The sequence below is a fragment of the Schistocerca americana genome, chromosome 5 (genome assembly GCF_021461395.2).
Source record: "Schistocerca americana isolate TAMUIC-IGC-003095 chromosome 5, iqSchAmer2.1, whole genome shotgun sequence".
Lineage (NCBI taxonomy): Eukaryota > Metazoa > Arthropoda > Insecta > Orthoptera > Acrididae > Schistocerca > Schistocerca americana.
In genome coordinates, this window is record NC_060123.1 from 519,084,331 (window position 1) to 519,107,400 (window position 23,070).

General features: G+C 39.6%; 1 protein-coding gene across 4 annotated transcripts in view; it reads left to right on the plus strand.

Annotated features, from left to right (window-relative positions):
* LOC124616726 (cytosolic carboxypeptidase 1-like) overlaps window positions 1-23,070 on the plus strand; it is a 514,069-nt gene that overhangs the window by 131,735 nt on the left and 359,264 nt on the right. For all 4 annotated transcript variants that reach the window (XM_047145088.1, XM_047145090.1, XM_047145089.1 and 1 more), the window contains exons 4-9: window positions 11,864-11,933; window positions 12,450-12,605; window positions 16,323-16,454; window positions 16,584-16,715; window positions 16,801-16,944; window positions 17,515-17,733. In XM_047145088.1, the coding sequence (XP_047001044.1) occupies window positions 11,864-11,933; window positions 12,450-12,605; window positions 16,323-16,454; window positions 16,584-16,715; window positions 16,801-16,944; window positions 17,515-17,733 (853 nt within the window). The remainder of the gene's footprint in view (window positions 1-11,863; window positions 11,934-12,449; window positions 12,606-16,322; window positions 16,455-16,583; window positions 16,716-16,800; window positions 16,945-17,514; window positions 17,734-23,070) is intronic.

Here is a 23,070-nt window from a genome sequence, read left to right on the forward strand (position 1 = left end):
AGTGTCCCTAATTTGCTGGGAAGTGGCGGTGCGGTCCCCTACGGCACTGCGTGGGATCCTACGGTCTTGGCGTGCATCCGTGCGTCGCTGCGGTCCGGTCCCAGGTCGACGGGCACGTGCACCTTCCGCCGACCACTGGCGACAACATCGATGTACTGAGGAGACCTCACGCCCCACGTGTTGAGTAATTCGGCGGTACGTCCACCCGGCCTCCCGCATGCCCACTATACGCCCTCGCTCAAAGTCCGTCAACTGCACATACGGTTCACGTCCACGCTGTCGTGGCATGCTACCAGTGTTAAAGACTGCGATGGAGCTCCGTATGCCACGGCAAACTGGCTGACACTGACGGCGGCGGTGCACAAATGCTGCGCAGCTAGCGCCATTCGACGGCCAACACCGCGGTTCCTGGTGTGTCCGCTGTGCCGTGCGTGTGATCATTGCTTGTACAGCCCTCTCGCAGTGTCCGGAGCAAGTATGGTGGGTCTGACACACCGGTGTCAATGTGTTCTTTTTTCCATTTCCAGGAGTGTATATTATAGTTGCTGTTGACAAGCCTAGTATAAACAGTGTTAATGAAAATCTTCAGTCACTTAAAGCGTGCGAAACCTCGCATACCGACGAATGGAAACGTCTGATGTGGTTCGCTGAAATATTTGTACAGTAGAATGTGTTTAAGCACGGGGAATATCAAGGGTGAGACTCCCTTTTTCGATGGTGGAAATTCAGAAATAGCATGGTCGGTCTGTAGTGATTTTTATTGACCCCTATGGGTGCAGTGGGTCTGGTAGCTCGGTTGGTAGAACATCGTCTGCAAGAAACAGGGGGTTAACCTATCACTATATTACAAATCAGCCTTGCATTACATGCCTTATTGAAGTACGTACCACCTTGCATTACGTATCATGTAGGTTGTCTTGATCGCATAGTGATGTTGAATACTTTCTAGCAATCCAGGAACAAAAAAAGCTACGTTCACAACTCTCGAAATTTCATGGCAGAAGACATCTACAAGAACAGTGTTTCCAAAATTCGTGTTTTTTGTAATCTTTCTCCCCTGGAACGCATTCGCTATAGTCGAATATGCTCTACACTTCTGAGCTGAGAATGACCAGTTTTTGTTGTGCCGAAGTAACATCTTAGATTACATGTTTCTGTCCAGTTACAAATATTCTACCTGTAACTTCTCGAAAGTTAAGTGTGGATTAGGAACTAGATTGAAGGTGCGCATCTAAGTGTCCAACAACTCTGCTTACCACCTGTAAGCACACCATTAATCAGTCACGCCGAGAAAACCTGACAGATCGTATAAGTTACTAGATCACTAACCAGTACTGAAATTGGAACTGAAGTTTATTAACTGTTATTGCTTTACTAAGCTGTCTGTAGCATTTCGCGATGTGGCACTGGTCGCATCGACATAGTAAGATTAAGATTTACGAAGTGATAATCTCCAGGCCAAATCCTGTGTAGGAGTCACTTCTTTGCAAATGCGATAATAGAGTTTGGCGCAATACTAACCAGAAATTTTGAAACTGCAGTGTACACTGTCCATTGGTGGAGTCGAGTTGTCTGGGCGCTATCACCCACGCAGTATCGCAATAAAAACCAACTGTATTTTTAGATTTTTACGCAGAGAACAAATTATCGGACATGTGTTTTTTCACGGTCGAGAAATCTTGGCCGCGATCCTCCACAGGAAAACTTTATTTCGGAACTCTGGCCCAATTAGAACCGGCCGTGCGAGTTGGCGTGGTATTGACGGGGTCCCGCAGCTGACTCCGAGGACGGGTAGTTGAGTGTGGGCTCTCCCAGTAAAATTAGCTCTCTGCAACGAATCGCGAACCCGGGGCAGCATGAAGGGGGCGAGTGTTGACGCTGAGCGCGATACAAACATTGACACCTGTAGAAAGTGCGGACTATTGCGTTGTTGTTGTTGTTGCTGCTGCAAGCTGCTTTCATCTCTGCAACTTAATTCCGTTTCAGTGTCCTTACTATTGGGAAACTTTGGTTTCCCTATACAATTTTTCAGTCCACACTTCTTTCCATTGCCGAATTAACGCTTCCTTGATGTTTCAGAATATGTCCTGTCAATCGATCCCTTCTTTTAGTCACGATGTGCCAGAAATTTCTTTTCTCCTGAAGTCGAATCAGTATCCCTTCATTAGTTATCCGATCTACCTATGCAAACTTCAGTATTCTCCTATAGCACCACATGTACAGCTTCTATTCTCTTCTAGTCTGAACTGTTAGTCCTTCACATTTCACTTCCATATAGGACAAAACTCCAGACAAACACGTCTAGAAAAGTTTCCTAATTTATGTTCGGTGTTAAGATTGTTAAGACTTCTCTTTCAGAAATGATTTTCTTGATATTGCGTTTGCATTTCATATCATCTAGTTCGGTCGCTTATCACTTAATTTGATACCCAAACAGCGGAACTCGTTTACTACTTTTAGCGTCTCCTTTACTAAACTAAGACACTCAGCATATCGCGATTTGATTTAACTATATTCTATTACCCTCATTTTATTTTTGTCGATGTCAATCCTCAAACTTTTTTCCAAGAAACTATACATTTCGTTCAAGTGCTGTTCCAAATCCTATGCCGCCTGCGTGAGAATTAAAATATCATAGGCAAAACTCAGAGTTTTAATTTCTTATCCATGATCTTCTACAATCTTTTCAAATTCCACCGTGTTTTCCTTCACAGCTTGACCAATCTATAGATGGAATAACATATGGGATAGGTTACAACGCTTTCTGCTCAAACAAAAATTCGTATGTTGCTCGCAGAACGAGTGAATACATCTGAGGGAACGGTACATTACAGTGCATGAAACGAAGCCCGTCAGTAACGAACGTTCGTCATTCCTTGAAGACAAGGTGAGATGGTCGGCACACTACAGAACTGGTGCAGTGTTGGAGACACTGGACTCGAATAGTGGTTTGCTGTGAGTTTTCTAAATTGTTTAAGACAAAAACTGAGACGGTTCCTTTGACAAGGACACGCCCGAATTTTTGTCCTATCTTTGTCTCCTATCTGTACTCACTTCGACGAGACAAATAACTCTCACCCTCCTTCCGGTTGCTTTGTCATTATCTTACCTACCTGCGGCCTGCCTTGTATGTACCTCACTCACACAATAGAATCTTAGTACGAGTGCTTTTAACCTATCAGACACGTAGAACTATTTGTTATTTAGACTCCAAAGAAAGTGACAGTTATGTGTTGTATACTGGCGAGAAAAAAATCCCAATACCAAAAAATAATTAATGTTGAGTAATAAAATTTCGAGAATACATTTGTCTAGGTAACATATTTAAGTGATAATCATTGCATGATCGTAGGTTAATGTACGTAAATGCGGGATATGCCATTCATTGCAAATGTGAAATGCTCGTCCATTGATAACCTCCAGCATGTTGAATACAAGCGTGCAAACGTGCATGCATTGAGTTGTACAGGTGACAGACATCAGTTAGTGGGATAGAATTCCACGCCTGTTACACTTGGTCAGTTACTAAAGGGTCGATTAAAGCTGGTTGTGCATAACGCTGGAGTTGTCCGACGATGTACCTTATATGCTTGATTGGAGATAGAGCTGGTTATTGTGCAGGCGAAGGCAACATGTCGACACTCTGTAGAGCATGTTAGGCGACAACAGCGGTATGAGGGCGAGCGTTATCCTGTTGGAAAATACCTTCTGTAATGTTCATGAATGGCAGCATAACAGTTCGAATCGCCAGACTGACGTACGGATTTGCTGTCAGGGTGCGTGGGATAACCATGAGAGTGCAAAATCGCACCCCAGACCATAACTCCAGATGTAGGTCCAGTCTGTCTATCATGCCGACAGGTAGGTTGCAGGCCCTCAGCTGGCATCCTTCTAACCAACACACGGCCACCGAGGCAAAGCCAGCTTCCGTCAGAAAACACAATAGACCTCCACCCTGCCTCCAATGAGCTCGCAATTGACACCAATGAATTCGCAAGTGGCGGTGGTTTGGTGTCAGTGGAATGGACTCTCTAGGACGTCTGCTTCGAAGCTGTCCTTGAAGCAACCGATTTATAACAGTTTGTTGTGTCACTGTGATGCCAATTGTTGCTCACATTGCTGCTGCAGGTTCAGTACGACGCGCCAAAGCCATAGGCCGAACATGATGGTCTTCCCTGTCGGCACTACCACGTGGCCATCCGCAGCCCGGTCTTATTGGGACCGTACATTCTCGTAACCACCGCAGCCAGCAGTCATGTACGGTGACTACATACAGGGTGACAATTATTGCACTATATGAGAAAAACGTAAATTAATTACAAACTACGGCGTGCACACCCTTAATTCAACATGTAAGCGACGGATTTAGGTTATGACGTGTTCGATATGCCTGCCGTCTTTGGCGATGACGTGGCGCAGACGAAGAACGAAATTCTCAATGACACGCTGATGTCCCTGTTTTTTTGGTAATGGAATCATTACTGTTGTCAGAAAGTTCTCAGGCCATTCACCATTGTCATATAGTTTATTACATAACCTCAATATTTCTCATTCCATCTTGGTTCAAGCATTTTAGTATTTCTCCCGGTATTGTATCTGTACCTACTGCTTTGCCATTTTTCATTGCAGCTATGGCAGACTTTACTTCTTCCATTATGATGGTTGGTCCTTTCTCGTCATCACTTACACTGTTGTGTGATTCAAGTTCCAGAGTTTCTGGTTTGCTATTTGTGTCATATAGCTCTTTTAGATATTCTTCCCATCTCTGGAGGACATCGTCACGATCTTTGTACACTACCTCTTCGTCTTTACTCAAAATTTCCGTAGTAGCACTTCCTGCTCTGTTTTGTTCCCATATCATAGTCTTTACTCTGTTGTATAGTAAGTCGTATCTTCCTTCCTGTCCAGTTCTTCAATTTCATCACATTCCTCTTCTAGCCATTTCTTCCTAGCCTGCTCTGTTTCTCTTCGCAGTTCATTATTTAACCTTCAGTATATCTTTTTTGCATCTTCAGTGTTCTTGTTTTTCAATTTCCTTCTCTCTTCCATCTTGGAAGTCATTTCTTGTGTGACCCATTGTTTTTTTTTACCTTTTCCCTTTTACATATCCTATATTTTGCTGTCGTGCTTTAATGATTCCTTCTTTTCAGCATATTCCAGTACTCGTTGACGTCAGGTGGTTCTTTGTCTCGTAATGTGTTTAGAAACTCCCGAGACAGCAATTCTGTAATTCGTTCTTTGTTGGATCTTCTGTAAATCCCACTTCTTCAGCATGGTCGCCTTCTTCAGTTTTTTCATTCTTATTTCTATTTCTGCCATAAGTAAGTTGTGGTCACTATTAATATCTGCCCCTGGTAATGTGTGCACCTTCTTGATTCCATTCCTGTATCTTTCTTCTACCAGTATAAAATCGATTTGGTTTCTGTATTTATTCCCTGGTGATTTCCAAGTGAAGAGCCTCCTATTGTGGTTCTTGAACCATGTGTTTGCCGCTATCAGCTGCCTTTCCCTGAAGAAGTCAATTAACCATTCACCTCTGTCATTTCTCTTTCCAAGACCATGCTTGCCTACTATGTTTCCCTCTTTCCCTTCTCCCACAATGGCGTTCCGGTCTCCCATTACTATTTTGAAGCATTTTTTATTTTCGTCCATTATTCTCTCTATTACATTGTACATTTCCTCTACAATTTGGTCATCATGTTCTGAAGTTGACGTCTATCTTCAAGAGTCTGCCAGCTCAGTTCCTTCAATATCTCTGTGACACTCTCGCACGGATTAAACAAATCTGTGACCATTCGTGCTGCCCTTCTCTGCATATGTTCAACATCTCCTGGTAGTCCTAAATGGTGCAGGTCTCACAGGCTTGAGCAAAATTCTAGGCTGGGCCGCACGAGTGATTTGTAAGCAATCTCTTTTGTAGACTGTTCGCACCTCCCCAGTATTCCACCAATAAACGGAGTCTACCACCTGCTCTACCCCCGACTGAGCCTATGTGATCATTCCACTTCATATCCCTACGAAGTGCTACGCACGGGTATCAGTGTGAGTTGGCCAATTCCAACATTGACTCATTGACATTATAGTCAAAGGATACTACGTTTTTTCGTTTTGTGAAGTGCACAATTTTACATTTCTGAACATTTAAAGCATGTTGCCAATCTTTGCACCATTTAGAAATCTTAAAAAGATGGGTCTTAATGTGATTAGTATAAAATTTAAATTCAATTTTTCTCCAGTCTTCCGCTTTTATGAGTGCATTACCTTTGCTTTAGCGCCCAACCATCCTCACACAATAATTCCGTATAATAGCACGAACTTCCGCATAAGACACAATCGGTTTCATGTTCAAAATAGCTTAATTGTAAGTTCTAAATTTTGTAATTTCTCCAAAAGTACTAGCATTTTGAAGAGTAGAAAGACATGGAATTCATCTGTTTCAGAATTATGATCCATGCAGCGGAAATTACTATAGTTCCATTTACAAAAGCGAAGTTTATCGATATCGCTGTAATTAATGTAGCTGTTTAGGGACTGTTCTCATTTTGTGAGGACTTTTCACAGTTTACCTGGTTGGAAACAGAATTACGCAGTCTTAAACGGTTCGGGATATAGCTAAGGTGGACAGCTTAGCTGAAGAACTCTTATTAAGAGAAGTTACGCTTTACGTTGCACCACGATTGAGGTGCTTCTGATGTTTCTGCTTCGGTCACTTATCATCCCGATATATTTAAGAACCAGTCTGTGGAAGTTATGGCAGGCCACCTTACCATAATCACCTTTCAGACCGACGTCCACTGTGCGGAAACTTCCTGGACCATCACTCTCTCAATCGGAAATTTGCTCAATTAAAAAAAAAAATAATAATAAAATGCGAAGGTTGCAACCAGAACCTCGTCCGCTTAAAGTCGTGAACTTCCTAAAGCACATCGGGCCGTAGTATGACCCATAACACTAGCACTGCTTGCGAACGTGTCGGCATAAACACGATAGGGTAGGGAATCGTTGCAACAAATGTGTCCGTGCCTGCTACGAACGGGTGGTCCTTAATCGGAGCCAAGTTCGTCGTTAGCGGAGCATTGAATAAACACCAAGAACAAAAGCCAACAAATAAAGGTCATAAGTTGGGTCGTATAGAGGCTAAGTATGATTGATAACTACACACGCAGCTTACTACTCTTTTACAACTGAGTGTCTTGCTTACCTCGTGGCTCCCTGTGGCTACATCCAAGTGATACGCATCTCCTCGCTCCTCAGGCGGCATTCCTCCGGCCTTCCTATCTGCAATCCTTCTCCTCCGCTGGTGGGTATATTAAAGAGCAGGCAGACATTACGTAAATAATTACTTATTACTTATCTTCTTGAGTCTCAGGTGAAGATGATTGTTGATCATATTTATCTACGTTCTGCAGAAGTCGTCAGGTGGTGATTATTATTATTATTATTATTATTATTATTATTATTATTGTTTTATGTGATTGCAAGGATTTTGCTGAGTAAATAGTCTAGTGGCAACTCAATTTTAACTCTTTTTATGCTTAATAACTGTTTGTAACACAAATTTAACTGATCCCGTGCTTCCAATGAACCGAGAGTGATTCAGATTCCCCCTGTGGTCGAACCATGTTCACTGTTCTAAGTGCTCGAGAATCATGAAAGTGTTTACTTCCTTTTGTAAGGCATGATATAATTACAGTTTCATGATCCAAATAATTTCACGACAAGAATCACTTTAAAATTTCCAGTTGTTGCCAACTTTTTCTTTTTCTCATTTTTAAAGTAGCTTACTGTAATTTTTTTTTCCCCCTGTTTGTTTTGTGTTTCAACATTCGCCCAAAAGAGGTAAATACTGATTAGTATGAACATTCTTTCAGTAATTGTAACTTCTTAAAAATTTTCTTTTTACGTTAATTACACGAATTATTTGATTTGGTCAACTAATTCATTTATAGATTAGTGATTGTAAATAAAACAAAAATTACAGAAAAAACTGTGATTTAATAGCGCTATGTAATCCACTACTGTTTGTCAAAATTGCAAGCCAAAGAAGAAGACGTAGTTGAAATGAATTTTATTCCACATGTATTTTGACCATTAGAATTCAGTGCTGTGTGAAGCCACCAGGTGCCACAACCAGAGCCTCTAAACATTGTGACATGAAATAAAAAAAGGGTCTGAATATACTGCTGAGGAATACACACTGCCACGTGGTTTTGAAGCATGTCCACAGAGTAAGCAGTGTCCACGGAGTACACACAGTGGTTGCAGGATGACCGGAATTAACTAATTGTTGATTAACAGTATCCCAGACACATTCAGTGGTTGAATTTCAGGTGAAAGAGCAGTCCAGGGAAGCAGTTGTACCCGTTTTTCTTCGAAGAAGGCGTGCACATTACTCGCCACATATGGGTGGTTATTGTCCTGCTGAAATATAGCATACAGAGCTATGTACAAGAGGGGCAGTGTCTCGTGCTCTGGACCTCCTTTAAGTAGTGGTTGCTGTTCAGATTGGCTTCAGTACACAGGAAGCAATATCACTTTATAGCCAATGGTGCCCCAAATCATCACACTTCACATTTGACTGCTGTGCTGCTCAACAGTGCAGTTCACCATATCTCTTCCTACAAGTTTGCATCTAACTTATATGCAGGCACCATTATCAGAGGGCAAATTGAAGCAGTATTCGTCTGAAATCACTACATTTTGTCACTCAGCATGCTAGTGATAGCATTCTTGCACTGAGGCTTTTTGCAGATGATGCTGTAGTATATCGAGAGGTTGTAACAGTAGAACATTGTACTGAAATGCAGGAGGATCTGCAACGAAGTGACGCATGGTGCAGGGAATGGCAATTGAATCTCAATGTAGACAAATGTAATATGCTGCGAATACATAGAAAGAAAGATCCTTTATCATTTAGCTATAATATAGCAGGTCAGCATCTGGAAGCAGTTAATTCCATAAATTATCTAGGAGTAGGCATTAGGAGTAATTTAAAATGGAATGACCTGTATAAAATTAATAGTCGGTAAAGCAGATGCCAGACTGAGATTCATTGGAAGAATCCTAAGGAAATTCAGTCCGAAAACAGTAAACTTGTTCGCCCACTGCTTGAATACTGCTCACCGGTGTGGGGTCCGTACCAGGTAGTGTTGATAGAAGAGATAGAGAAGATCCAATGGAGAGCAGTGCGCTTCGTTACAGGATCATTTAGTATTCGCGAAAGCATTACGGAGATGATAGATAAACTCCAGTGGAAGACTCTGCAAGATAGACTCTCGGTAGCACATTAAGGGCTTTTGTTGGAGTTGCGAGAACATACCTTCACCGAGGACTCAAGCAGTATATTGCTCTCTCCTACGTATATCTCGTGAAGAGACCACGAGGATAAAATCAGAGAGACTAGAACCCACACAGAGGCATATCGACAATCTGTCTTTCCATGAACAATACGAGACTGGAATAGAAGGGAGAACCGATAGATGTACTCAAGGTACCCACCACCACACACCGTCAGGTGGCTTCCGGAGTATGGATGTAGATGTAGATTGTGTCAGAGGCATTGGTTGTTTCCGGTCAGTGGAAGCAGACACGATAGCAAAGTCCAGCCCTCAAAGACAGTGTTGAATCATCAATGCAGATGTATCCACTCCCTTTGCTGTCCTCCAATGTCATTCCAGCACTATGGACAAAGCGGTTCTGTCAGTTGCAGCTGTGCAGGTAATATGGAGTCATCAATGCTATGGTCACATTGTGTAGTCCAGTACCTGCTTGTCGGTGTGTATGACCCTCTTCTTTCTTCTCTTTGGTAGCCACAGTGTCGTGGTACAACAAACTCGTTTTCCAGAAACCAATCATTCTGCTGCTTTCAAACTCACTTGCCTTCTGATAAGTGCCCTTTGGCATCAAGGTATACAGGCATTTGCTTGCATGTTTCCACTTTGTTTGATGGCTGTTGACTGACTGAGTATGGTGTAACACTGTTCTGCCCAGTAACACAAAACAAGAGTGCTGCAAGATCTACAAGCATGCCATCTCTCTGTGTCCTTAATCACTTATTACAGTTCACATCTCCTCCTGTTTTGGAGTTATTCAGACTGTTCTTTCTAGGCTTTGCAATTTTCGGAAACAGGAGTGCACTGTTAAGCAATAAAAATGAAATGTAGAAATGTATCATGTTGTTTGAGAAAGGTGTTGTCTGGGAATCCTGCATACTCAGTTCACTAGACAAACAATATAACAACTCATATTAATGAATTTTATTACAACTAGGACAAATACAGATACTTCACTTTGATTACACAGATGTGTCACAAGTAAAGGGCGAGATACAAAATAATCATTCTCCTTCAGAATAGACAAACACAAGTCTGTGCTATTTAGCGGGTGCTAATGAAGAGGCTAAGATGCGTCGGCTAGTGAAGTGGCTAACATTAAAGCTGATATTGAAGTGGGCTGCCACCAGTCGGGCGTGGCACTTGCGTCCTCTTGACCTAGGGGCCGCTGCTGTCGCATTGTCCTCCTGGAGGGAGGTTGGTCAGCGTGCAATTGGCTGACCTCTTCTCGCAGCCTCCTGTTCTCTGTCTTTCCTGATTGGTGTGCCGGCGCTGACTTTATGCCATAACAAAAGGTGTATCGTATACTACAATAAAGGGATCTTCGTCTGCTACATTACAAGCCATGCCCATTGGGTTGCACAATTCGTAACTATGTTTGCATTCTGCACTGTGTTACACTTGGAGTTCACAAGATTACTAGTTCCAGAAGAGGGCATTTTTGGAACATGGAAATTTTGCCTAATTTTTCTGTCTTCTAGTGCAAAAATTATTTTCTCTTTTTTTCTTTTTTTTTGAATGAAGCATAGATGAGCACACACATTGCGTAATGTTGCCATGTTTCTCTGCTCTACTACAGCCACTCTGCCATGTAAAACTAAATTTAATGGTAGCAAGCAACTACAAGGCGTCTTTTGTGCATAGACAGATGGTAAACTGCTGTGGTCATTAATTTGTGCAGCAAGGAGAAGAGGGTGTCTTTGTGAGAGTTTTGAATGGATACGCTACAGCCATGTTTGTATTTTGCTGATGAGGAAGGAAAAATGTGTGCTGAGAATCAGCAACAGAGTCTCTGTGTCAGGGTTTGTATAACAAAGTGAAAGCGAGAGAAGGAATCGAGAACTTTATTTCAGCTCCATAAAGGTTGCATGCATCTTTAGTGGAAAACAGTGCCAAAACTGTAACTACACCAAAAACTGCTAGAACTGCTCTTTAATAACTTTTCTATTAAAAAAATCTAAATTATGTACCAATTGACATGGCTACAATATTTTTTTAGATCTTGGCAATATACTGCTAAATGGTGGTTTAGTAAAATCTCTCACTGTCATTTCTAGGAACTTGTAAGAGTTATGCACTGAATATAAAATGTGTACTAGAGATTTATTGTTGTATTCCCTCCCCCTTTACCATCTGGGCACTTGTGGGAAATTCTACCATTGTCTGTGCTACACACACGCCTTGTATTTTAGGCGGCATTCAGGAAGGTTGCAGTGTGCATTGTTTTTCAATCTCCACAGTACCAACTAAACATCCACCACAAATAAAACAATTTTGCTGCATTTGGGCAAAATTAATTTGTTACAGTATGGGCCACATCAGTTATTTTCCTTTTTGCTAACTACATTTAAGCTTCGTTTGTAGATACTGTCATGAATTCTTAGAGTCCAAACAACTAATAAAATTAAAAATGGAACTTCTCGAAGTATACTGTAGAAATTAATTTAATTAGGTTGATAGTAACATTAACACATTAATCTTTGGATGATAATTAACATTATCGTGAAATATCATGTAACTCTGTTTTACAGACTGTGAAGGACCAACTAACAACATGCAGCCTTGCTGGGATACTACGCGAATGTGTTTCTCCAAGAATAGGTATTACACTTGGTAAATTATTTTTTTAAAAGTAAGTGTGTGTGTGTGTGTGTGTGTGTGTGTGTGTGTGTCTGTCACATATGTGAAAAACCATAATTTCTAAGTTGTTATTGAATAAACATTTTATGAATTTGTAATATGCACCATTTTCTTTCATACGGGCTTATCCCAACCATTGTAGGTTGATGAAAATTTTCAGGGTGCAATTCCGGCTAGAGACCAGCAGCAGTTTGATATAAAGTGCACTAAAACTGTATGTGTACGCATCGTCCGTCAGTTAGCACACATTCTTAACACACAGAACAACTTAATCAGTGTGCCATGAAAACTTGCAGATTGTTCAACACTATTAAAGAATTAGGGATCTTGGCGACATACTGTATATCCGTGAAACTTATTCCTTGTTTTTGAACCTTATTTCTTGTTCAGTATGAAGAATGTACCACTGAAATTCATAAATTGTTTTTGATGCACCATATGTTTACTACTTGCACTTTCTTTGTTGTTTGTTCACAGGAAAGAACAGAAGTCCAGTCATCCGGCAACTAATTGCTATAAATGCATCGCAGACATTAGTGAAATTGCTGCTGCAAATGCAAGTAAAGGAATCAAATGTTCCAGAGATATTGTTACAAGAGATTTTATGGGTTATCTCGCAGCTTGCCCAGAGAGGTGTGAACTGGTTTCCTTATTTTGTAAATTTTCTCTGTGTTCAGCTCGTGTACACTTATATCTCTCAAATCTATAATGACAGCTATTTTTATTATTCAAATAAAACCCATGGGAAGCCTCTACTGGAAGGGTGGACAGACCCAATACAGCACTTGGGAGCAACTGGGACCCTAGTAACTGAAAAACAAAAAGCCCCAATGATTTCGGTGGGCCACCATACAGTGCTGGAACAAATGCAACACCCTCAAGAACAAGGCTGTTTTATTGACAGATGATGTGACAGATAGTTCATCATTGTAGGAGTAATATATAAAACACACGACACAGTAAAGGGTTCCCAAACAGTCGCATCAATGAATAGTGTACTTCCCTCTTGCGCAGGTGTGTATTTTCATGTGTAGATGTAGAATGGAATCCTGCATTAGATTGTCCCAAGCATTGTGCACCTCTTGTTGCAATTTGGTATTGGTTCTTGCAGACTCTAGAGAACAAGTTTGTATCTGCTTCACTTTGTTCCATGCACATTCAATCAATGAGAGATCTGGGCAATCTTGCTGATGAGGTCAGTTGTTGTACACTATGAAGAGCATGTTGTGTCGCAGCAGCCATTATGTGGATGTGCATTGTCCTGCTAAAAAGCACATCGCCTTCCTGTTGAAGAAATGCCAATAGCCCAGGGATAACAACCTGTGCAATGTAGTGGGCACTGATTGCTTTAGCCTGCAGAAACACCAGATGTGACCATGAGTTGTCACCCCCCCCCCCCTCCCACACACACACACACACACACACACACACACACACACACACACAAAGTGAAGCCTGGAATGGGACCACTGTTTCGTGGGTGTATGCACTGTGGACTAGGCAGCTCACCAGGTCTATGGTGTTCTCATGTATGTCTATCACTCATGTACAGACAGAACCTACTCTTATCGTTGAAGACAACAGAGTGACATTCCGCTCCCGAGTTGACTCTTTCACAACACTAGAATAACTGTCCTTGGTGGTGTTATGGTGTCAGTGGAAGCCTTGTCGGGGGCACATGTTACCTTTGTCCTGCTGCAAGCAGATGGTTCCCAATGGTCCTTGGTTACACATCAGGTGCAACATGTGCTGAGATTTCTTTCCTGGGTGATGTTCAGTCAGCTACCGCTGCTCTCAAAGTGTGTTAGTCCTGATGTATGTCTGTATTATGTGGACATCTAGAATCTAGTCTATGAATGTGGGAATGAAACTTTTAACAGGAGTGCGTTTCTGTCAGCAGGACATGGTTGTACGCTAGAATGACTATTGCACAGACTGTTCACCTCTAAACTCAGTGCAGTTACTGGCTGCAGAATCAAAACAGAGGAGGCACCCAGAGCACCATCTGATCTCTGATAACTGTGACAAATGAATCACTAACAATACAACCCTCAGTATGCATATATTACATTCTGGTGCCACTGGAAACAGTCCTTGCTGGTTTTGTAGATTATAGATAGCACTGTAGATTATAAATACCCATTCTATGAAAACAACCATGGAAGGAACACCTCCTCGGCAGGTGTCAACAAAATTGAGAAATAAGGAATAAGACACTGATATCTCAGAACTTCCATTGATAATCCAAAAAATTAGGACCACCTGCTTAATAGTGTTTTGGTCCACCTTTGTAACAAAATACAGCCACCATTCTCTGTGGCATAGATTTGACATATCCTTGGTAGGCCTACAGACATATGTGGCATCAGGTATCTATGGACTAATGGTTTATGGACACAGATTTGATGTCAGATGGCATCCTAGACGTATGCCTATAGATTTAGATCAGGCAAATTTGGAGGCCAAGACACCAACATGAATGTACTATTGTCCTTCTCAAACCAATGTAGCATGATTATGTCTTTGTAATATGGGCAGTTATCCTCCTGGACGATTCCACTGCTTTTGGGGAAACATCAAGCATGAAGCGATGCTGGTGGTCCTAAGTAATGTTTGCATAGTCCTTGTCCACAGCTGTCATCGTGCATTCAAGCAGTACCGCAGTTCCCATGGAATCCCGTTGAATATCCCTTATAACATATTACTGCCCCATGGCCTGTGATGATGGCATATCTGGACACGAACTGGTGTAACAAGAAATTTGATTCTTCCAAGCAAGTGACATGTTTCCATTGGTCCACAGTCAGTCATTAGTGGTACAGTGAGTCTGAGTGGGAGTGTGTCTGGGAGGAAAGAATATTAAAGGGGACAGAGGGAGGAAGTGAAAGAAAATTTTAAAAAAATTCAGGTCAGTACAATGTTGTTAACAGAATATAAAAATGCCGATGAGTGACACTTGGGAATAAAAGCTAAACATTGTAGGAAAAAGAGAAAATACTGTTTAGAAGTGACAAATAAGTAGGTGGGAAAGATATTTAACTTAAGTAGAGGGAAACATTGATATCATTAAAGTTGAACTGTTACTTCAGTTAACCTTTTATAATGAGATGTTTGACAGTTGTGTCAAAAAGTTAAGTAGAATCTGTAAAGAGAAAAAACGGAATGAGAAAAAAACTGGTTACTGTAAATGAACACGAAGATTTACCTACAAACCAAAATTGCACTGCCTACATGGGACAGGAATATTCCTTACTTTAAATAGAGAAGTAATTTCAAGGTAAAGAAAGTAGTGCACTACATGCAGAATGAGACGAGAGTTTTCTTAAAGCAAAATGTAAACTCCTAAAGAATTTTAAAACATAATGCCACATGGCCGGCCCTCGGACTTGCTTCTGCATGGTACAATCCTTGGTTACCTGCAAACAGTCCCATGGTGTAGGCTTGGTAGCTTTGAATGTACTGCAAAGTGCCAGTTCATGGATTTTTCAGTAGTTCAGATGTATAGAAAATATTTGTTGTAGGCTAGCGTAAGAAACCACTCTACAGCTGGACCAGTATCAGGCCTTTAATTTTAGAAAATTTAATGCCTCTGAAACAAATGTCTGAAGAGCTTTCAAATGATGCAGGGGTTGTTATTAACTGGCAAATTATATCAGAGACTTGGAGCAGTTGACCTGTATGCCTGATGTTTGGCGGTAGGCATTCCACTCTCGGTAGTGAAGGGGGCCTACTATTTATTCTGGTTGAGGAACATACACATTGCATAGTGAATAAATGAAAGAATTTTCTCTCCACAGATGGGCACTTTAGTGAGCAGAATTATCTTTATTGCATAGTCATCTGAAGCAAGAGAAGTGGCCAATTCAACCGGAAACAGAATGTTCTAGGGGTGGTGGTGGTGGTGGTGGTGGTGGTGGTGGTGGTGGTGGTGGTGTAATGGTGATGGATGGGTGCACAGAACAAAAAATAAAAGAAAAGCTTGATCAGGTAACTTGGACTATCTGTGGAGGCATGTATTGTTTCAGTCAAGAATTGACTGTGAAAGAGAGCAGCTGATCATGTAACGAAGTGGCCTCGAACATACACTATACTACAGCTTGTAGAAGGTGATTTTTATAAGTGCAGAATATAATTTTGTATTTGATAAATGTGCAATTTGTAATCTCTTCTATTTTATCTGTTATAAACTTTTTATGTAGACAATGTTTACATATTTAAAACCTTGAACAGTAGTTATCAAAATTTAATTTTTGACCTCTGATTTCTGTTTTCCTAAGTCATGAAATCATCTTATTTCTGTTGTTATGTAACCAAATGTGAGTGCATAGTGATTTTTTTTTTTTTTAACAGATCCAAAGTTTTCCTTGAAGGCAAGGCTGTTAGGAGCTGTCAAGACATTCCATTATTTATTAAGAATGCATCATAATAACACAAGATTAATTTTTCCACTCCTTTTGATTATAAAAGCTCTCTCTAGAAACAGTAAGTATTGTTTTGTGTATTTATTGAACTGTTCAAGTTTCTTGCTCCTAATTGGAAGTAATTTATATACTTACAGAAATAGTTTTGGAATATGTTATTATTTATTTACGTTCTCAACTTCATTTTCAGCTTACACCACAACAGTATTACTCAAAGATGGCATTGTTCCTACAGTGGAGAAAACCCTTGTGACAATGGGTTTTTCCCCATCACCAAAACTGAAGCTATGTCTTAGTGTGCTTCATCATCTTAGTAAAAACAGTATGTTTGTAACCTGTGTTATGTAGCTGATTATCTACCCTCACCCTTTTTTCCTTTCAAGATATAACAGTTTCTCTGTTTTCAGAATCTTGTTGTTCCCGCATTGTGAAAACTGGTTTGATACCATTATTGTTGCGCCTGGTTGAGAGATGGGAACGTTACGATGGAAAAATGAGAATCAGGATATGTAACCATATCTTGGTTATCTTGCAAAATATTTGCCTATCTAGTGAGTATTAATGTTTAGATTTCAGACACCATAACCCCATGTTTCTTGCAAATGAATATTGATAAAACGTGGTCCATATTATTCTTCTTGTTAAACTGACATTAACAGTTAGTTAAAACATTAGCATAATCTGCAAAACTTCTTATAACTCTTTTTTAATTTAACACAAGTAGGAATGTCAGAAATTTGTAATATCTGAAAGATGATAACAGTCTACCGTGTGAAGTAGTTATACATTATTGAGTAATGTTTGGAAATCAGGCACTGTATTGGTTTCCACTGCTTTGACAACTATCTACTGGTATTTTAAAAATTTAAATTTGTACTTCTTGTACTAACTGTAACAGGCGCCCTACTTATTATAAACCATTTGACTCATAAATGACTTTTGCATTCTTCTTTAACTTTAGTTTTAAGAACATATTTTTTTGAATTTAAATATGTTTAGCATGTCAATAAAATATTTATCCATGACAAAAAATATTGTGAAACTGAGAGATTCATAAATTTTGCAGATTTAAATTGTTACACTGCAGAGTTAGCCTCATTGTATACAAATTTCTGTTGCAGAATTGGGCAGAAAGACTGTGATTGGGAACAATGGATTGCAAATTATGTACAAATTCTGTATTACATGTCCAGAAGAAAAGTGCTATGATCCACTTCTTACTCGTGTTTGCAATGTTATTAATCTATGTCTAGCAAAGAAAAATCTTCCAGTTGATTCTCACTCAAGCCCAGCAGTTTTCAGATTGCCATATGCGAAAGAAAATACGTCAGAAGCAAATGGTACTCAATAAACCAAGTTTGTACCATCACACAGTATAATGTAATTAATTATATGAATGTACTAATTATATGACTGTACTAATTATATTAATGTAGTAGTTATATGAATGTACTAATCTATATAGTTCCAGAGACCTTTTCAAGTCCCAAGCATCTATTATGTATATATGCAGACTAAAATACAAATGAAAATTTGTGCTGAGGCACAAACCTGGGTGGTCCTGCTAACTAGGCAGATGTGCTAACCACTATGCCACCCAGGCACAATGGCTTTTCACTACTGCACAGGCTGCCCTAGCATTCCTCTCTCCAGAGGAACACCAAGAGGGCCGAGGCGTGAATGGGAATTTGTATTGAGGAGGAGGTATGCAGTTGTACAAAGTAACTGTGGCAGGGTGGCATAATGGTTAGCACATTTGCGTAGTGAGCAGGAGAACTGGGTTCGAATACCGGCAGTACTGCAAATTTTCATTTTTCATTTCAGTCTGTATATATACATCATAGAAAATATTAATATTGAGGCATAAGTTTGTCCTATTATCTATACCGACTGATAACTTGACGTATCAGATTTGCTGTTTAATGTGATTTTGATGAGTATAAAAATACTGTAGTAAAATAAGAACATTATTAAGGCAGAACTAGCAAAATGGACAGATAGTTAATAGCAGACTGATAGCTTATTATTGATACAGTTTCTAACCAATTATTTCTAACCATTAATAATGTGTATTTTGACTGTTTTCATATCCCTGGTAATCAGTTGGATCTAGGCTTCACACCATGATAAAAATCAACAGAAATAAAAATACAAGTTTAGAACCTAGTTACACTATGTTTTGTCCAGTTTGTCCACTTCTGACCCTGAGGGGTCAGCAACAGAAGCTAAAGAGAAACAAATACTGCCATACCTCAAAAAAGAAGCAGTGAAACAGGATCAAATTATGCTGAACCTCAGACCTATGACAGGAAAGATGCAGTTTTGTTTTTGTGTATCCATAGCTTCGGAAGTTGCTTTTTCAGTATCTGGTGTGAAGGCTTGGTGCTTGTGTTTTTCAAATTACTTTTTTTGGGGGGGGGGGGGGGGTTGTTTATAGTTGTAGCTTTTTAGATCTCAGTTCATTTCAACCTTTTCTAGTTTATGTTTATCAGCTTTTTATGTGTTTTTCTCAATTACTCTTTATTGGAAATACAAAGTCAGGGAACTGATTAAGTGAACTGGCAGCAGCTGGTGCTTTGCAGACTTTTGACAGTTTTTGATTTGCAGACAGTGAAGGCAAGTGATCATGAGAATGTAATATAGATAAGATGAAGGAATACAATTTGGCACAGTTAAGAGTCTCATACACAGTGCCAGTAACTTCTTTGTTAAATGAAAGAGACGTATGAGAAGTTACACGTTTTAAGTATCATAATTCATAACAGATAAGGGGAAATGTAACTACCACAGACGTTTGTTTGAATTCCCATATCACCATTTTACATTGATGTTTCCTAACTACCTCGGGACCGAGCGAGGTGGCGCAGTGGTTAGCACACTGGACTCGCATTCGGGAGGACGACGGTTCAATCCCATCTCCAGCCATCCTGATTTAGGTTTTCTGTGATTTCCCTAAATCGTTTCAGGCAAATGCCGGGATGGTTCCTTTGAAAGGGCACGGCCGATTTCCTTCCCAATCCTTCCCTAACCCGAGCTTGCGCTCCGTCTCTAATGACCTCGTTGTCGACGGGACATTAAATACTAACCACCACCACCACCATCCTAACTACCCCACAGGCTAGAGCTTGCAGAATTTATATTCACCACAGATAATTTGTGCAAAATAGCCAGAAACAGACACAGAATTGTGTATTTTTGTAAGCATACTTTTTGTTTTGTTTTGCATAGTTTGTTACTACTTAAAATTGTTCATTAATATATTTCAGTTGTGTACCCTAAATTTACATTTCTGTTGGAATAAAATGTCTTGACATTACTTAGTTCAGATATTGGAAAGTCAACATGTTGAATTAATAGAAATTTGTGCTAAAAAATTAAAATTATGGCTAATAACTGCATGTTTGGTTGTAAGTGGCCTTCAGTAGGTGTAAGTTAAAAAAAATTAAAGTGCTAGATGCATCAGCATTTAGGAAAAGTTGCTAAGTGTACATCTCTGCAGAATCTAAAGAATAAGAAAATTGGCTACAGGAAAGAGAGAGAATGCTGGCAGGTATGCAAAAGGTTAATCGGCCTGTAGTTTCTAGTTCATAACAGACACAGGAACAAGGTCTATTCATTTGCTACAATGTTAGGTGTCCGCCTTCTTAGTTTACCTCCTGTTGGAGTAGTATTATGAATGTGTGTCCCTCTACCTGAAATCTACACCACCTTCGTAGACATTTTGCTTTAGCACACTGCTCTGTATTTAATAATAAATAGCAATAATAATAATAATAATAATAAACTTACACATGGAATAACTTATCTGAAACCTAAAGATCAAGCAGACACAGCAAACCCAGCTAAATATCGCCCCATAACATGCCTACCGACAATATACAAAATATTAACTTCAGTCATTACACAGAAATTAATGACACATACAACACAGAACAAAATTATAAATGAAGAGCAAAAAGGCTGTTGCAAAGGAGCACGAGGATGTAAAGAACAACTGATAATAGATGCAGAGGTGACATATCAAGCTAAAACTAAACAAAGGTCGCTACACTACGCATACATTGATCACCAAAAAGCTTTTGATAGTGCACCCAACTCATGGTTACTACAAATATTGGAAATGTACAAAGTAGATCCTAAATTGATACAGTTCCTAAACATAGTAATGAAAAATTGGAAAACCACACTTAATATCCAAACAAATTCATATAATATCACATCACAGCCAATACAGATTAAGCATGGAATATAACAAGGAGACTCATTAAGTCCTTTCTGGTTGTGCCTTGCTCTGAACCCACTATCCAACATGCTAAATAATACAAATTATGGATACAATATTACTGGAACATACCCACACAAAATCACACATTTGCTATACATGGATGATCTAAAACTATTGGCAGCAACAAATCAACAACTCAACCAATTACTAAAGATAACAGAAGTATTCAGCAATGACATAACTATGGCTTTTGGAACACACAAATGTAAGAAAAATAGCATAGTCAAGGGAAAACATACTAAACAAGAAGATTACATATTGGATAACCACAGCGACTGCATAGAAGCGATGGAAAAAACAGATGCCTATAAATATCTAGGATACAGACAAAAAATAGGAATAGATAATACAAATATTAAAGAAGAACTAAAAGAAAAATATAGACAAAGACTAACAAAAATACTCAAAACAGAATTGACAGCATGAAACAAGACAAAAGCTATAAATACTTATGCTATACCAATATTGACCTACTCATTTGGAGTAGTGAAATGGAGTAACACAGACCTAGAAGCACTCAATACACATACACAATCACAATGCCACAAATATAGAATACATCACATACATTCAGCAACAGAAAGATTCGCATTAAGCAGAAAGGAAGGAGGAAGGGGATTTATCGACATAAAAAACCTACATTATGGACAGGTAGACAATTTAAGAAAATTCTTTATAGAACGAGCAGAAACTAGCAAAATACACAAAGCAATCACTCATATAAATACATCGGCTACACCACTGCAATTTCATAACCACTTCTACAACCCTCTAGATCACATAACATCAACAGATACGAAGAAAGTAAATTGGAAAAAGAAAACACTACATGGCAAGCACCCGTATCATCTAACACAGCTACACATCAATCAAGATGCATCGAACAAATGGCTAAGAAAAGGCAAGATATACAGTGAGACGGAAGGATTCATGATTGCAATACAGGATCAAACAATAAACACCAGATATTACAGCAAGCATATTATTAAAGATCCCAATACCACAACAGATAAATGCAGACTTTGCAAACAACAAATAGAAACAGTAGATCACGTCACAAGCGGATGTACAATACTAGAAAATACAGAATACCCCAGAAGACATGACAATGTAGCAAAAATAATACATCAACAGCTTGCCTTACAACATAAACTTATAAAACAACACGTTCCCACATACAAGTATGCACCACAAAATGTACTGGAGAATGATGAATACAAATTATACTGGAACAGAACCATTATAACAGATAAAACACCACCACATAACCTGACATCATACTCACCAATAAAAAGAAGAAATTAACACAACTAATCGAAATATCGATACCCAATACAACAAATATACAGAAGAAAACAGGAGAAAAAATTGAAAAATGCATCCAACTGGCTGAGGAAGTCAAGGACATGTGGCATCAGGATAAAGTTGACATTATACCAATTATACTATCAACTACAGGAGTCATACCACACAATATCCATCAGTACATCAACGCAATACAGCTACAGCCAAACGTATGTATACAACTACAGAAATCTGTAATTATTGATACATGTTCAATGGCCCGAAAGTTCCTAAATGCAATGTAACATATACCGTACAGTTAAAAGGAAGTCACACTTGATCGAGGTCCGCGTCACTTTTCATTTTTAACCAGACATAATGTCTGAGACAGGAAAGATGATGATGATAATAATAATAATAATAATAATAATAATATATCTAAAAACAAAGATGATGTGACTTACCAAACGAAAGCGCTGGCAGGTCGATAGACACACCAACAAACATACACACAAAATTCAAACTTTCGCAACCCACAGTTGCTTCGCCAGGAAAGAGGGAAGGAGAGGGAAAGATGAAAGTATGTGGGTTTTAAGGGAGAGGGTAAGGAGTCATTCCAATCCCGGGAGCGGAAAGACTTACCTTAGGGGGAAAAAAGGACAGGTATACACTCGTGCACACACACATACCCATCCGCACATACACAGACACAAGCAGACATTTGTAAAGGCCAAGGTAAGTCTTTCCGCTCCCCGGATTGGAATGACTCCTTACCCTCTCCCTTAAAACCCACATCCTTTCGTCTTTCCCTCTCCTTCCCTCTTTCCTGACGAAGCAACCATTGGTTGCGAAAGCTAGAATTTTGTGTGTATGTGTGTCTTTGTTTGTGTTTCTATCGACCTGCCAGCGCTTTCGTATGGTAAGTCACATCATCTTTGTTTTTAAATATATTTTTCCCGCGTGGAATGTTTCCTCTATTATATTCATATACTTTAATTTGAACCCAACAATCACGTTTGTTATTGTCACTGTTGCATTTTGAAATCTTTTCTGTCGTCTTATTTTCTCTTTCTGTTTTTGCCAGTAGGTTCACTTCGTATTCACCTTC